Genomic DNA, 14526 nt, shown 5'->3' with positions numbered 1-14526 from the left:
AGTGAGCTACATTTCATGCTTCATGACAGCCCCCAAGGTTGATCACTGGGTAGTAGCGAAGCATGTGCTGCGTTATGTGAAGGGCACTTCTGATTTTGGTCTTCTGTACAGTAGAAGTCACGATCCTAGACTCATTGATTTTACAGACTCAGATTGGGCAGGTTCTGTTGATGACAAAAAATTAACATTTGGGTATGTTTTCAGTTTGGGATTTGGTGCAATCACATGGACTAGCAAGAAGCAGCAAGCAATGGCTCTTTCCTCGACATAAGCAGAGTATCGAGGAACAGTTAAGGCAGCTTGTGAGGCAGTTTGGTTTTGGAGGATGCTTTCAGACATGCAGATGTCTCAAGTAGGTTCTACTCCCCTTTACTGTGACAATCAAGGGGTGTTCAAACTCGCCAAGAATCCGGTCTTCTACGAGAGAACCAAGCATGTTGAACTTCATTGTCACTTCATTCGGAAGCTGGTTTAAGACAGATCAGTTCAGTTGTTGTACGTTTCGATAGAGGATCAAACAATAGATATTCTTACCAAGTCTCTGAGCCCGGATAAGTTTGTAAAATTTAGGGGGCAACTTGGTGTAGTTGACAGATTGACCATTAAGGGAGGGTATTAGTATAATATCTTTATAATTATTTAGTTAATGGTTAATAATGTAACATATTGTACATATTAGATAGTTTCTAATTTCTTCAGTTTATAATTGTTTCGTAATAGAAACATCGTCTTTGTAATTGCTATATGTACATTTTCATTCATTTTAATAAATCATGCAATTACCTGAACATGCTTGGCCTTTATCTCTTTCATCTTGTGAGCTACTGATTGCTAAGCATTTGGGGATGTAGTACCACATCCTTAATGATTTTCCAAAGATTGTTTTCCTCCATTAACAAACTCATCCAAACTTTCTAGGGTAGTCAATTCAACTCAACATCTAATCTATCCTTGAATCTAAGGCCAGCTAATGCTATTAAAATAATCTTTTCTCCTTTTATTAACAAACTCCAAGATTTGAAAATAAACAAATTGCTCAAAAAAATGAAAACACTTGTTTCAAACCCTAGGTTACGTACTGTAAAACCTAGTTCACTTCTATCCTGGCTGCAGCTGCCCTAGCTACTGGAAAATGTCTGGAAAACCTAGCTGCCACAGATTTGCAAAAAATGATGAAATTTTGCGTTTTCAAAAACACCTGAAATAAACTCTAGTTCGTTTTCAAACCCTGGCTATGATCTTATTAACCTTGAGTTATGATCTGATAAACCCTGGTTGCTATAAACTTTGCAAAAAATTGGCTTAACACTTTGTATAAACTGAGAAATTTGATGTTGATTTAAAACAAACCCTAGCATGAATTTAAAATATGACCTATGATTTATCAAGAATAAAAAACTATGTTTTTTCAATAGAGAAACTCCATGCGATTTCTACCTTGTGGAATTTTTCACCTTTAAAAATTCTGAGATATTTAAAGAAAAAGCAGTTGTGAAATTTTATACAAACTGGTAGTCAAGATTTATTAAAATAAACTCATGATTTTCCTCTAAAAGCCTACATGATTTCCTCCAGAAAAAACATGTGAATTTCTTCTTACTTCAAGCTCTAATACCATGTAAAGTTTCAGGCAAAATGGCTGAAGTCTTGATGTCTAATAAACAAAATTATTCTTCTAACATGCATTAATCACACAACTGTTGAAACTTAAATGCGGAAGCATAAAGCAGATACACAGATAATTACACCTTCAAATTAGTCTTTCATTGCTTAGGAAAATTTACAAGGAAATCTCGACTAGTTGTTTAACTCATAGCTACATGGAAATTAATTGTATATTACATTCTTCTATCATGCTCCTATCTTTATAATACTCAACTAAAAAAATAGTCTTCCAAAAGGCACCCTTATCTCTTACAAGAGATGACTTGGAAGATAAGTCAAAGTCATTAGTGTTTAACTACACTATTAGACTTAATTAGCTAAATAAAAGAATTTTGCTTTAACCCTTAAAAAAGTTAAAAGTGATACAAAATAGACGAACTTGAATCACTTGAACTGCTTTTCAACACGTTCACGTCGAACCTGTGCAAAAGTTACTATTTGAGCTAGAAACTCAACAATTACTAGAATAGACACCCAGAGAAAAATAGCCTCCAACAATAAAACAGCATTGGTCATTTCTCAAAATTACACTTGCAACTGCTGAACCAGGATTCCCTTTCAAAGTACCATCAAAGTTTAATTTCAGGAAATATCTAGATGGTTTAGTCCTTGCTCCCTAGCTACTTTCTTGACTCCTACCCTGTTAATAATGAGGCCAAATGGCATATTGATATACAACTTGAATTTAATTGCTCATGGAAGCTTTCTATCTAGATCTACTTTAGAACAAATTTTTGTACAAGAAATATTCCAATGCATGGGATCTGTTTAGTTTTCAATTTTTAAAATTTCCCTGTTTTCATACCTATCTCAATTATAATTTATTTCTTGCGAATATGCAATGGGAAAAAAGGATGACAATCTCAAGCTGGATTAGTGGTGGGGTAAACTCATTAAGGGATCAAACTTCAAAGTCTTTAGAGATGTCTAAATAAATGCTGTTGGATGAGGAAACGGGATCTGCTCTGAAAATCATCATTTTCTAATCCAAATTGAAGAGGAAGGAAAGTAAAGCCACTTGCTGTAGAACTAGATTCTGATAGGGGCCATTAACTTTGACCTCCAAGTTTTTTCCTAATCCAAACTTTTGAAAACCAGTCTTATTCCCATTAAATCTTCCAGATTGGGAAAATCCAATAGCCTTAGAGAAATTTCTTAAACTGAATGAGGAGGGGGCAGATATAGAACTGGAGACTTATGGTTTCTAACCAATCAAGATTTGGACATTTTGGAGGTGTTTTCACATCAGATTTCAGATCAATGAATTGATCTGAGGAGGAACCTGAGGGCATGCCATCACTAGATAAGTGGGCAGCCACTTCCTGCAACACTGGCATAAGCAGAAACCCATGCCTTTCCACAATTACCTTTTGATCTATAATTTCTTATCCCATTCAGAGGTGCTTTTAATGTATATTGGTCATTGCAATCTCACAGTTGTACTTTGTATTTTTTGCTTTCTTACCAGGTATAGATTATTTTTTACAATTATTCACTTGAAAATTTCTTGTAACAAGAATCAACTTTTGCATGCTATGAATCTGGTATTTTTTCACAAGTTATGATTCTGGTATGATTAATATATTTTGGTATGATATGAACGAGTGGGTTTTTGGATGGTTTTACAGGGTGCCCATATCCCTGGTGCAGTCTTCTTTGATGTGGACAAAATATCTGACCAGACTTCTAATGTAAGTTGAACTCTTTCTACTTTTTAATTGTTAATCCTTACTTTTTGTTATATTTCCTTTTTCCCAGGTTTTTAATAATTCCATGTTCTCCATTAATACGTTAAAGTTATGTTTTCATCTTGGACTAAGTAATGCCTTTAGAAGTAGAAGTGTGAGGAACGCATTGTGAAATACTATATTAATAAATATATACTTATTGTAATACTAATATTTTCTGTTCCAGATGCCTTGAAGTCTTTCAGAATGGTTGGTTTTTGATATTATTATGACAATACTGCTTTCTATTCTGTTTTCATGTTTGAATCCATTGCATTTTTTGTCATCCTTTTGGATCCTAGCATGATATTTGTAAATGATGCTTTCAAGCAATATTTTAGAATGGTATTGATTGGAAAGAACATTATAAGTGAGAATCCCCTTGAATTGTTTAATGAGTCTTGATCATCATCTTGTTCTCTACAAATGATTTAGCCCAGGAAACTTTTTTCTCATATTGAGGCAAATAGTTTACAAATATGAGTCTAGATAGGAGACTAGATACACAACCATCATGAAAAATTTCTAATGCAAAAAAAAATTACTTATATAATGTCGTGAATCTGTAATGGCTTCCACCAAAGAATGAAACATAGCAGTAAAAATCTTTTGGAGGAAAATTGGCAAACCAAAAGTACAAGTTTTTTTGAAAAAAATGGTATTTAAATGAGATAAAAAATGGGGAAAATTTGGAAGAGACCTTTTTCATCATGATCAACAACATTGTCGCTCCAATACCAATGAGCCAAAAATTCTGCAGGCATATTTATAGGCCAAGGAGAAGGAGAATAGCCAAGGCTGATCCTCTTAGTGGCATTAATTTTCAGAGACTCTAGATCGTTACAGATGCTGTACATTCATTATCTCTCAAGTCAACTTGGAGATGGAGATGTGAGCTACAACAAATTCAAGCACATGATGACATCTGTAGATAAGCGACATTCTTTGCATTAGATCCATTGCTGCCTCCATCACCTCTGATTGTAATTGGATACCCCTTTTCAGAGTATGAGGTTGACTATTTGATTGCAATGAGCTTTGGTAAAAGGATAAAAACACCCCCAACTGAATCCATCGCCCACAAAGCTCCTTGTTAATGCCTTAGATCCTCCTGTGTGGCCTTGTTGTTGTCGGTCTAATGAACACCTAATGACCTATGAGCTCATGAATTGCAGGCTGGTCTTTTTTAAATTATGCATTCAAAACTTAATCAAATACTCATAAACCTGAGATTCATTTACCTTGTAAATAATTTCATCAACGATGAGCAAGAAGAAGAAGACCTTAATGCTAGAGTCGATCCTAAGACGTTTTCTGCACACAAATAATATTCTAATTTCTATTTCTCTTTCAACATTCAATAATACATACTACATATATATAAGATTCTTATACCCCCAATAACCACTTCCCTTGTTCTAACAACTCTATACAAACAGACAAATAAACACTCCCAAATTCTCAATTAATAATTATTAATCTAAGTGCTAACAACTATGGGAATGATGTGATATTCCCAACAAGTACTAAGCTTGTTGTAGCAAGGACATATTACTGATTGTTCTTGTATGTTCACAATATCTTAGAACATCCTTTATAACATGATAATGCTCTTAACTGTTGTCACGTGTGCTCCAGTTTTGCCGAAGGTGCACTCCATAGCCATACATTCTTCCAGCAACACTTAGTTCAATATGTTGTTGTGAGTTTTCCTCCAAATGATCTGCAGTTGCTACCACAATGCTTAGAGCTCATTGCATTTTGCTTCATAGACAAACAAAGACGTTTTGCTAGTCCACAAATAAATTCCATTAATAAATCTTTGCAGTTGAATAGCACACCTAAGTTCTAATAGTTTTTACCTAGTTTGGGGTTTTCCATGGTACATGGTGTGTTTATAGGCATTTCCCTTTGGTTTTAGTACTTATTTTATTGGTTATTGGTATAGTACTATGCTAAATGGATACATGAAACCAAAGAAACAAGACTTGGACTCGGCTCGGACTCGGACTCGGGACTCAGCGTCAGACTTGGCTGGACTCGGAAAAGTGAAAAACTCAAGAAATTTAGAGATTTTTAAAGATTTAAAACTTGTTTCAGACACCCTTTATTGAATACACCTTAAAGACACAAAAACATCATCAAACTCGGCTCATTTGATTACATACACAAGTATACATCAATCACATAAGCATAAACGCAAATTGTAGCTGAAGAAAATAACAAACATAGATATATAAATATTGTCAAATGTATACAATATTACAAAACTCATGGAATAAAAAATCCATGTCATCATATGATCATCATCAAATGTTTCATACAAATACCAAAGGTAAATAGTAAATACTAAATACAACTACAAGTGTACAAGCCTATGGCTTAGAGGGCCGTGCACCCTCGTGCCCTGACCCCCTGCGAAGGCGTTTAAAGTAGGTCCTGGATGATTCAACAGCCATAGTCGCTCCCCGTGACACCATGCCATGCTCACCAACATCAGGAACAATTGTGTCATGCTCACCAACATCAGGAACAACCGTGTCACTCTGAGTCTCAGTATTTCCTGTCCCTGCTCGTGCTCTCTGCTCCTCTGCCATGGCTACAGCCTCAACCTCTATATCTACCTGGTCGATCCAATCAATGTCATCATCACTAAATACAGCTCTAGGAGTCCCAGGAGCTGTCTGATTCTCATTGGCCCACTCTGCTTCAAGATCAACCTCATCTAGAATGATAGGAGACATGTCAACTAATGCATTCTTTCTCATTCTCAGGCGGAGGTTGTAGTGAACAAAGACGAGACCATTCATCTTCTCCACAGATAATCTATTGCGCCTCTTGGAGTGTATGTGCTCCAACATACTCCAATTGCGCTCACAACCTGATGCGCTGCATGGTTGGCTCAAGATGCGAATGGCCAACTTCTGAATATTTGGTGTCTCTGGGCCAAAAAAGTTCCACCAATGATCTGAGTTTGAAATGAGAAAAATAAGTAAAATCAGTCTCACTCATGAACTCATTTAACAAGTTACAATATAGTATTGAATAAAACTAAAATTAAGCCTTACAATTTATTTTTACCTGGCATCATAGTTGTCCTACCGTCTTTGGCAACAGGACGAGAGAAGGTCTCCCCTTGTGCATCTGAGAACAACTGTAGCTCTTGAAAAAGGTCTATCCGAGATGTACCAGGCTACCAGCAGGTTCCATCTTCTCCATGATTGCATATAGCCCATTAAGGACCTCCACATCAGCCTTGAAAGAAGGGATAAAACGGAATGCCAGATTCAGATAATACGCTGCCGCATGGATGGGCCTATGAAGCTGATGATGCCATCTCCTATCAATGATCTCCCAAATGGGACCATACTTGCTCTCATCTCCTCCATAGATGAATCTGATGCCCTCCTTCGCCCTATCCATGCCCTCATATATATAGCCCATTGCGGGCTTATCTCCATCCGCAACTCGCAACAAAACCACCAAGGGCTTAACAAACTGCAAAATTGAAAATATTGTGTAATTTAGAAAAATGAGCAAATAAGGGAATACATATAATAAGTTATAAAACATGAAGTTAAATTGTAGAATTTATAAAAAAATTACCTTCACTATCTCATCACAAGGGACCCAAAAGCCTTGCTCATAAAAAATGCAGTCTGCCATATCTTTCCTTGCAGGGGTGGTAGCATAGGATGAGGAAGACCACTCCTCACCAACAATCATACGTCTCAAGGCAGACTTAGACCTGAGCATGGACTGCAATGTGAGGAAGTTTGTGGCAAATCTTGTGATTGCTGGACGAGCTAACTCCTTCAACTCTATGTATTGTCTCATAAGAGCCAACACCCATGAATAATTATATACAAATTTGCAGACATTTCTTACCCTTTCTAGACATCTCTTGACCCATGAGATTTTTCCAATATCCTCCAACATGAGGTCAATGCAATGAGCAGCACATGGAGTCCAAACTATAGATGGGTGCCTCTCCATCAATAGTCTACCTGCAGCAACATAATTTGTTGCATTGTAATTTGTAATTAATGGAGATACAAACTACAAGATAGTAATTAATTTGCAAACAAAATTAGTTTGTAATCAAAAGTTTACCCGCAGCAACATAATTTGCTGCATTGTCGGTCACCACCTGTACCACGTTCTCCTCACCCACATCTTCAATCACCTCCTCTATCCGCTCACATATGTAGGTGGCATTCTTGCAACGGGCGGAGGCATCAATGGACTTGATGAAAACGGTGCCCCCTGAAATAAAAAAATAAAGCTAGGTCAATGATCATTCAATAAACCATTAGATATAAAATAAAAAATTAAAGACTATATGAAACTAAAATTAATCAATCACCTACGGAAGAAACAAGAAAATTAAGGAGAGTTCTATTTCTCCTATCCGTCCAACCATCAGTTATGATGGTGCAACCTTTAGTGCTCCATATCTAGCGTTGTTCATCTAAATCCTTCTTCACATCATCTACCATTTGAGACAAAATGGGTCCCCTCAAATCACTCTCACTAGGGGCTTTGAACCCCGCCCCGCATATGGTAATGGCATCAACCATTTGTTGCCAATAAGGAGACCTATCGCAAAGAAACTCAATGAGATAAGTTAAGTATAAAAATTCAATGAGATAAGTTAAGTATACAAATTAAAACAATCAAAGTTATCAAACATAAAAGTTAGTAAAACATTCACCTGGCTACAAAGAATGGAATACAACTGTAGCTCCAAAACCTACCAATTGCCATTTTAGCAGCATCATGGACCTCCTTGTTCCAACCCATGCCCTCAAGCGACGGTTGGGACCCAGGAGTAGTGCAAGGCACAAAGAAGGAATCCAACCTAGATTTACGAATCCTAGGTCCAATGGTAACACTCCCACTACAACTACTAGTGGTAGGAGCATGAGAAGTGGTGGTGGCACCGCCACTTATAGAAGTAGAAGCAGAAACAGAAGCACCAGCAGTAGCAAACTGAGTGGGACGATATGGAGGTAAGGAAGAAGGGCCTCTAACACAACCTAACCGTGTCCCTCTTCCAAAAACTGTCTCTCTCCCAATGGCCGCTCGATCCTCCTTCTGTTTCTTTTTCCTTTCAATCTCCTCAACCATTACATAACATTCATGTATGGCCTCAGGGACTGCTTTTAGGCATGGTTCGGCATCATGTCCATGCACACCAGCAATATGGTATTTCAGCCTATATATACCTCCATGGAATATTGTTTTGCAAAACATACATTTTGTTTGTCCCTTTCCTTGCCCTGGAAAATCTTCATGATATTTCCAAGCAGGGTCCTTTCTAATGGGGGGTCTAGAAGCTGAAGTAGACATTTTAGGATAGTTTTGCGAAACTTGAAGTTGAGGCAAATAATAAAGTGAAGTTTGCTGCAATAAAACATTACAAATACAAAATAAAATTAATACATATCACATACATTCAAAAAAACTAAAGTAGGGTTTGTCAAACCCTACTTTAAAAAAAAAGAAATTTACAAACACTACATAGTACAACACTACAACTACATACTACATGCTACATACAAACATACAAAAGATTTTGAAAGAAAATGTAAAACTTTCAAAAAAAATGAGTAGAAAATGGAATTTTTGTGTACAAGAAAGAAACTAATCTTCAAAAAAACAATCGTACCTCTTACAACAAGCTTGAAACGAGCTGCAAAGTCTTCCTATCCAACTCTTAGTGCACCAAATCTAAACGCAATGCAGCTCCAATGTGACAAATTGAAGAAAACTTGAGCTTCCTCCTTGCTGGTTTTTCTTCTATGCACCCTTGTTTTTCTTCTCAACTCACTTTACTCCTTTTTTTGCAAGTGAATGAAATGAAAGTCACTTTTAGGGATAGAAGATAATTATAAAAAAAATACGGACTTAAAAAACATTGCAAAATAATTTTTTTTTGTGTTTTTCTTTGGCTTGACATTGGCCGAGTTTGGGGCTCGGGACTCGTCGAGTTTGGCGAGTTTGGGCCAAACTCGCCAACTCGGCGAGTCTGAGTCCGAGTCCGAGCCCCTCGGACTCGCCGGGCCTGACTCGTACTCAGACTCGTCGAGTCTGGGCGAGTCCCGTTTCACTGCATGAAACATACGCGTATGTCAAAATCGAAACTATTATAGAGAAGGGTATCATTGCATATTTGTAAGTTGGTGATGGATGGGGGTACAACTCCAATCATTTACAGATCAAGTGGAACACTTAAAAATTTATTTTTGCTCAAAACTCACAAATCTAGATTTAAGGTTTGACGTGGATAGTGCAACCTTTGAATGAAGGACCTGTTGTGACGTATTCGCACATCGCCCCATTGCAAATGGGGACCCCTACTTTTTGCTTTCTAGGGTTAGTTTTCTTGGTCTTTTAGGTTCTTGGCTATTAGTCTTTGCATTGAAGGGTTGCCAGGGGGTTCATTAGGATAGCAGACTCTGCTTGAGTTGAGGTGGGTCAGTAGGTGGTCCAGGTCGGGGTCTCTGTTGAAAGCTTCCTCTTGGTTAGGCCTGGGTCTTGCCTCGAAGGTCGAGTCTTGATTGAGTTTGAGGAAGTCCTTATTGCTGGCATATGTGCAGAGTGTGATGACATGATGATATTGTATGTTGTCATTGATGTCCATATGCTGAAGTATGAACCGGTATATTGAAGTAAGCAAACTGGCAAGAGAACCGGTATGATGATGTGAACCAGTATATGTGAAAAAGTGAAGCGGTATGTTGGTTCAAGTGAACCAATATGTTGGAATGTGAACCGGTATATGGAAAGTTTTGTATCGGGGTTTCATTTGGTATACCGGTTGGTAGTCTCAACTTCAGGGTTTCCGGTTGATGCATTTCAAGTCTGTGTGATTCGACCGACGACATCCTGTGATGGGTTAGTATTGAAATGAAGATCAGATCGTGTTGCCACGTCAACCTTGTGCGTGTGAAGGATTTCCTTGAGGATCTTGCATGAAGAAGATTGATCCTATCTACCTCGGGAATGTGCGAAGTTTCAGTAAACGGTGGAGAGCGCGTGATGGGTTATCAGCTTCCAGAAGCGGCAAAGAATGAACAATGGAGAACGTCTTGAGATTTGTTCAAGATCAGTTTACACTATGCAATGTGATTGAACGGTCAGGATTGGACCGACTGTATTGATAACCTAAATGTTTAGGGTTTAGGGTTTATGCCACCGACCTATCTATTGTCTATAAGGTCGATGATGATTTGCATTGTGAAGTTGTTGGCAAATGTTATGTGTGTATCCAAGTGAAGAGATACTTAATTCTTGCCAGATCGGAGAAGTGTGTTGATACCTGCAGAGTGTGATTGTAGAAGCAAAGGAACTAAAGTGGATCTGCATTGGCATTGAGTGCTGTTATCAGATCAGTGTATTACCTGTTGACTTCTAACCATTTCAGCAGTTGGAAAATCCCTTAACTGGGTAGCTTTAACAGGCTTTGTGTAAATCCTTTAACAGGGTGACTCAAAATCATTGAGTTCTTCAAATCCTCTTGCGAGGTAACCTTTAACAGGGTTCTAACCTTTAACCGGGTATTTAGCCAACCTTTAACCGGGTATTTAGCCATCCCTTAACCGGGTGATCCCTAGCAGGATCGGTTCCTAGCAGAACCTATTGTAAAGTCCTTAACCGGACTAGGCTCCTAACAGAGCGGACTTCATAAGAGTTCAAAGAACAACTTGTGGGTATTCATCCCCATTGTGGTTTTTCCCAGTTGGGTTTCCACGTGAAAAATCAGTGTGTTATGTGTGACGCTTTTTCATGTGATGTCTTAGTGTTTTCTGTCAAGTGGTAAAGCATCCTGATCCAGTGGTCATTATATTTCTGATGATGTATTACTTGCTTATGCATATGGGGAAGTGGAAATGAGTTATTAGGTTTTGTGAAGATCTAAGTGTTACCGGTTTATGGGTTTCACAGTCTCACTGTGTTTTACCGGTAGTGCCCTGTTTTAGATCAGTGATACTGTTTACTAGTGTGTGCAGTCTTTATAGTCAAAGTGGTTTAAGGAAATTTTTGTCTATACTGATTCACTCCCCCCCTCTCAGTATTTGTTGAGTAGTTACTGTTCATCATTATTTGTCACATATCCTTTGAATGAAGGACCTGTTGTGACGTATTCGCACATCGCCTCATTGCAAATGGGGACCCCTACTTTTTGCTTTCTAGGGTTAGTTTTCTTGGTCTTTTAGGTTCTTGGCTATTAGTCTTTGCATTGAAGGGTTGCCAGGGGGCTCATTAGGATAGCAGGCTCTACTTGAGTTGAGGTGGGTCAATAGGTGGTCCAGGTTGAGGTCTCTGTTGAAAGCTTCCTCTTGGTTAGGCCTAGGTCTTGCTTCGAAGGTGAGTCTTGATTGAGTTTGAGGAAGTCCTTATATCATGCTAGGAATCTTGCCTTTTGTAGGCCATGTCATTGAGTTAAGGAAGTGAATGGAGGTATGTGAGCAGGTGTTCTCAAGAATTCTTCCCTTTGAGGGTTTGAGATTGGTCCAATTGATGAATGATGAAGTTCTAGGCATTGATTGATGTGATACTGAGCTATTTTGCCCTTAGAAATGCCTAACAACCAAGTCTACACTTGAAAACTTGGAGAAAGGTCAAGAGTTTGAGCATTTTAGGAAATTTCGCTCCTGATCCTTCCAAAGGGTCCATAGCAAAATTCCTGGATAGGTCTTGTCCTTCCAAGGGTACCTAAGCAAAATGTTTAAGATGCACTTTTGATCCAACGTTTTGGGCTAGATGCCTCCTTAAGGTGATTTGTTGACGTGTCCTAAGGTGAGAACAATGTGATTGAGGGAGAAGTTTGAGTGTTTGGATGGCATCTAAGGCAAATTCCTCAAATTCGCTCCTGACCGTTTGAAAGGGTCCAGAGTGAATTTTTGCCTAAAGCATTATACTTTGCTCAAACCTACAAACTAACTCATTCCCAAGCATTTTTTGAAGGCAAAAGACTTGTTTTTAATGATTAAAGGATGAGAAATGGAGTTTTTGAAGGAAAACCAAGTAAAACATGAATTTCGCTCTTGACCCTTCCAAAGGGTCCAGAGCGAAATCCTTAGGATAGATTATTTCCTCACCAGAACCTTGAAATGGACACCACTTTGAGAGAAAGTTAGCTTAAATATGATAAGATAAAGGGGAATGGGCAAGTTCAAGGCAAGTTGGATGTGGATTGAGCCTAAAAATGTCAATTTTGCTCCTGACCCTTCCAAAGGGTCCAGAGCGAAATTCCTAGCAAGACTGTCTATTTAGCCTAATGTACTAAATTAACCTTGTTTTGATGGCGAATTGACTTGATTATGGTAAGAGGAGATTTGATAAGTCAAGTTTGAGGGGAGTTGAGAGGGAAAGAAGTGTGATTTGAGCCTACAATGCAAATTTCGCTCTTGACCCTTCCAAAGGGTCCAGAGCGAAATTTCTTAGAACACTATTTTTCTCCTTGTTCAAGCCAAGATCTTTGTTCCTGGGAGATGGTTGAGGGAGGATGGATATATACTCGCCTTAGGAACCAAATGGAAGTGAAGGCAATGATGGATTTGAGGGGAAAAGACAAAATTCGCTCCCGACCCTTCCAAAGGGTCCAGAGTGAAATTTAATAAAATACTCCCTTTGCTTCAAATTTGAACTAATTTTGTGCCTTGAAGCCTTAGCTAGGATGTCATCATGCCTTGGAAGCAATTGAGGGGTGAAAAGGTGGAGGATTTGGGCCTAAAATGCAAAATTCGCTCCTGACCCTTTCAAAGGGTCCAAAGCGAAATTTTTTTCCAAGCTCCTGACCCTTCCAAAGGGTCTAGAGCGAAACCCTTAGGAGGACTCCTTATTTCATCTAATGCACCCAAGAGATCTTGTTTTAGGCTAAATTGAGGGCGAATTCACTTGATGATGATGGAGGAAGATTTGAAAAGAAGAAGAATGGTGTCAAAATGCAAATTTCGCTCTTGACCCTTCCAAAGGGTCCAGAGCGAAATTTCCTATAAACTATGTTTTGCTCCTTGTTGAGATCAAGATCTTGATTCCTAAGGCATTGTTGGGAGATAATTGTTAAGTCTTGCCTTGAGAAGTGATTTGGAGCAGAGGAAATGGTAGAATTGAGGCTAAATCACAAATTTCGCTCCTGACCCTTCCAGAGGGTCCAGAGCGAAATTCATTATAGGTCCTGTCCTTGGCCAAGGTCCAAAGCGAAATCCTTCTTTTAGGCCTTTTTGGGGGTCAAATCATTGATGTCTTCAGGAGAGAGGGATTGAAAGGTGAAAATCAAAGCAAATTGAAGTGAGAGGAAGGAAGAATTCAACCTAAAGGAAGAAATTCGCTCCTGACCCTTCTAAAGGTTCCAGAGCGAAATTCTTCAATGGACCTTGTACCTTGCCTTAACACTTGGATGACCCTGTCCTAAGCAATTTTTGAGAGAAAATGACTTGTCTATACCTAGAAGGAGCACAATTATGAAGTTTAATGCCTTGAAGAATGAGTTATGAATAGGGAATTAAGTGAGATTACCAATTTTGGTCCCGACACTTCCAGAGGGTCCAGAGCGAAATTCATTATAGGTCCTGAACCTTCCAGAGGGTCTAGAGTGAAATTCATTATAGGTCATTTCCTGGAGAGGGTCCTGAGCGAATTTCATTCTAATGCCTTCTTGTTGATGATTTAAGGTGAGAAATATCATGTTAGAATGAATATATCATGTATACTTAATCATCCTTTGTTTGTTTGCAGTTCAACAAAACCGAGCTAGAAGGAAGAGCATACAAGGAGGACCTATTCAAGTTTCATCATCACTAAGGACGCCTTGGATGGATGAGAAGGTACTCAAGGCGCTACTAAATTGAAGGACTTCAAATGATCAACAATTGCAAGCAATGTGTTAGAACTATCCTCAAAGAAATCACAGGATGACAGAGAAGAAAGATCTTGTAAACATTTCAAAGCGATATAAGCTACTAGAGGAGTGACTTGACCGTGAAGAGGCCTCATCAAACATAGGAGGGTCAAGGAGAGGTACGTGTTGACATGTCTGAAATCGCATTGCTGCAAACTCCATACGGCCAACAGAGAATAGAATAGCCAACTGATTATCCTACTCTCTCTTGAGATAAGGAAGTCT

General features: G+C 38.5%; 1 protein-coding gene across 3 annotated transcripts in view; it reads left to right on the top strand.

Annotated features, from left to right (window-relative positions):
* The window catches only part of LOC131068570 (thiosulfate/3-mercaptopyruvate sulfurtransferase 2), a 210158-nt gene that overhangs the window by 74727 nt on the left and 120905 nt on the right, over positions 1-14526 (top strand). For all 3 annotated transcript variants that reach the window (XM_058003796.2, XM_058003797.2, XM_058003798.2), the window contains exon 4: positions 3294-3356. In XM_058003796.2, coding sequence (XP_057859779.2) covers positions 3294-3356 — 63 coding nt within the window. The remainder of the gene's footprint in view (positions 1-3293; positions 3357-14526) is intronic.

Source organism: Cryptomeria japonica, chromosome 11 (assembly GCF_030272615.1).
Source record: "Cryptomeria japonica chromosome 11, Sugi_1.0, whole genome shotgun sequence".
In the NCBI taxonomy this organism is placed as follows: Eukaryota; Viridiplantae; Streptophyta; class Pinopsida; order Cupressales; family Cupressaceae; genus Cryptomeria; species Cryptomeria japonica.
The sequence above is the reverse complement of the archived record's forward strand: the minus strand, read 5'-3'. Positions and strand labels throughout refer to the sequence as shown.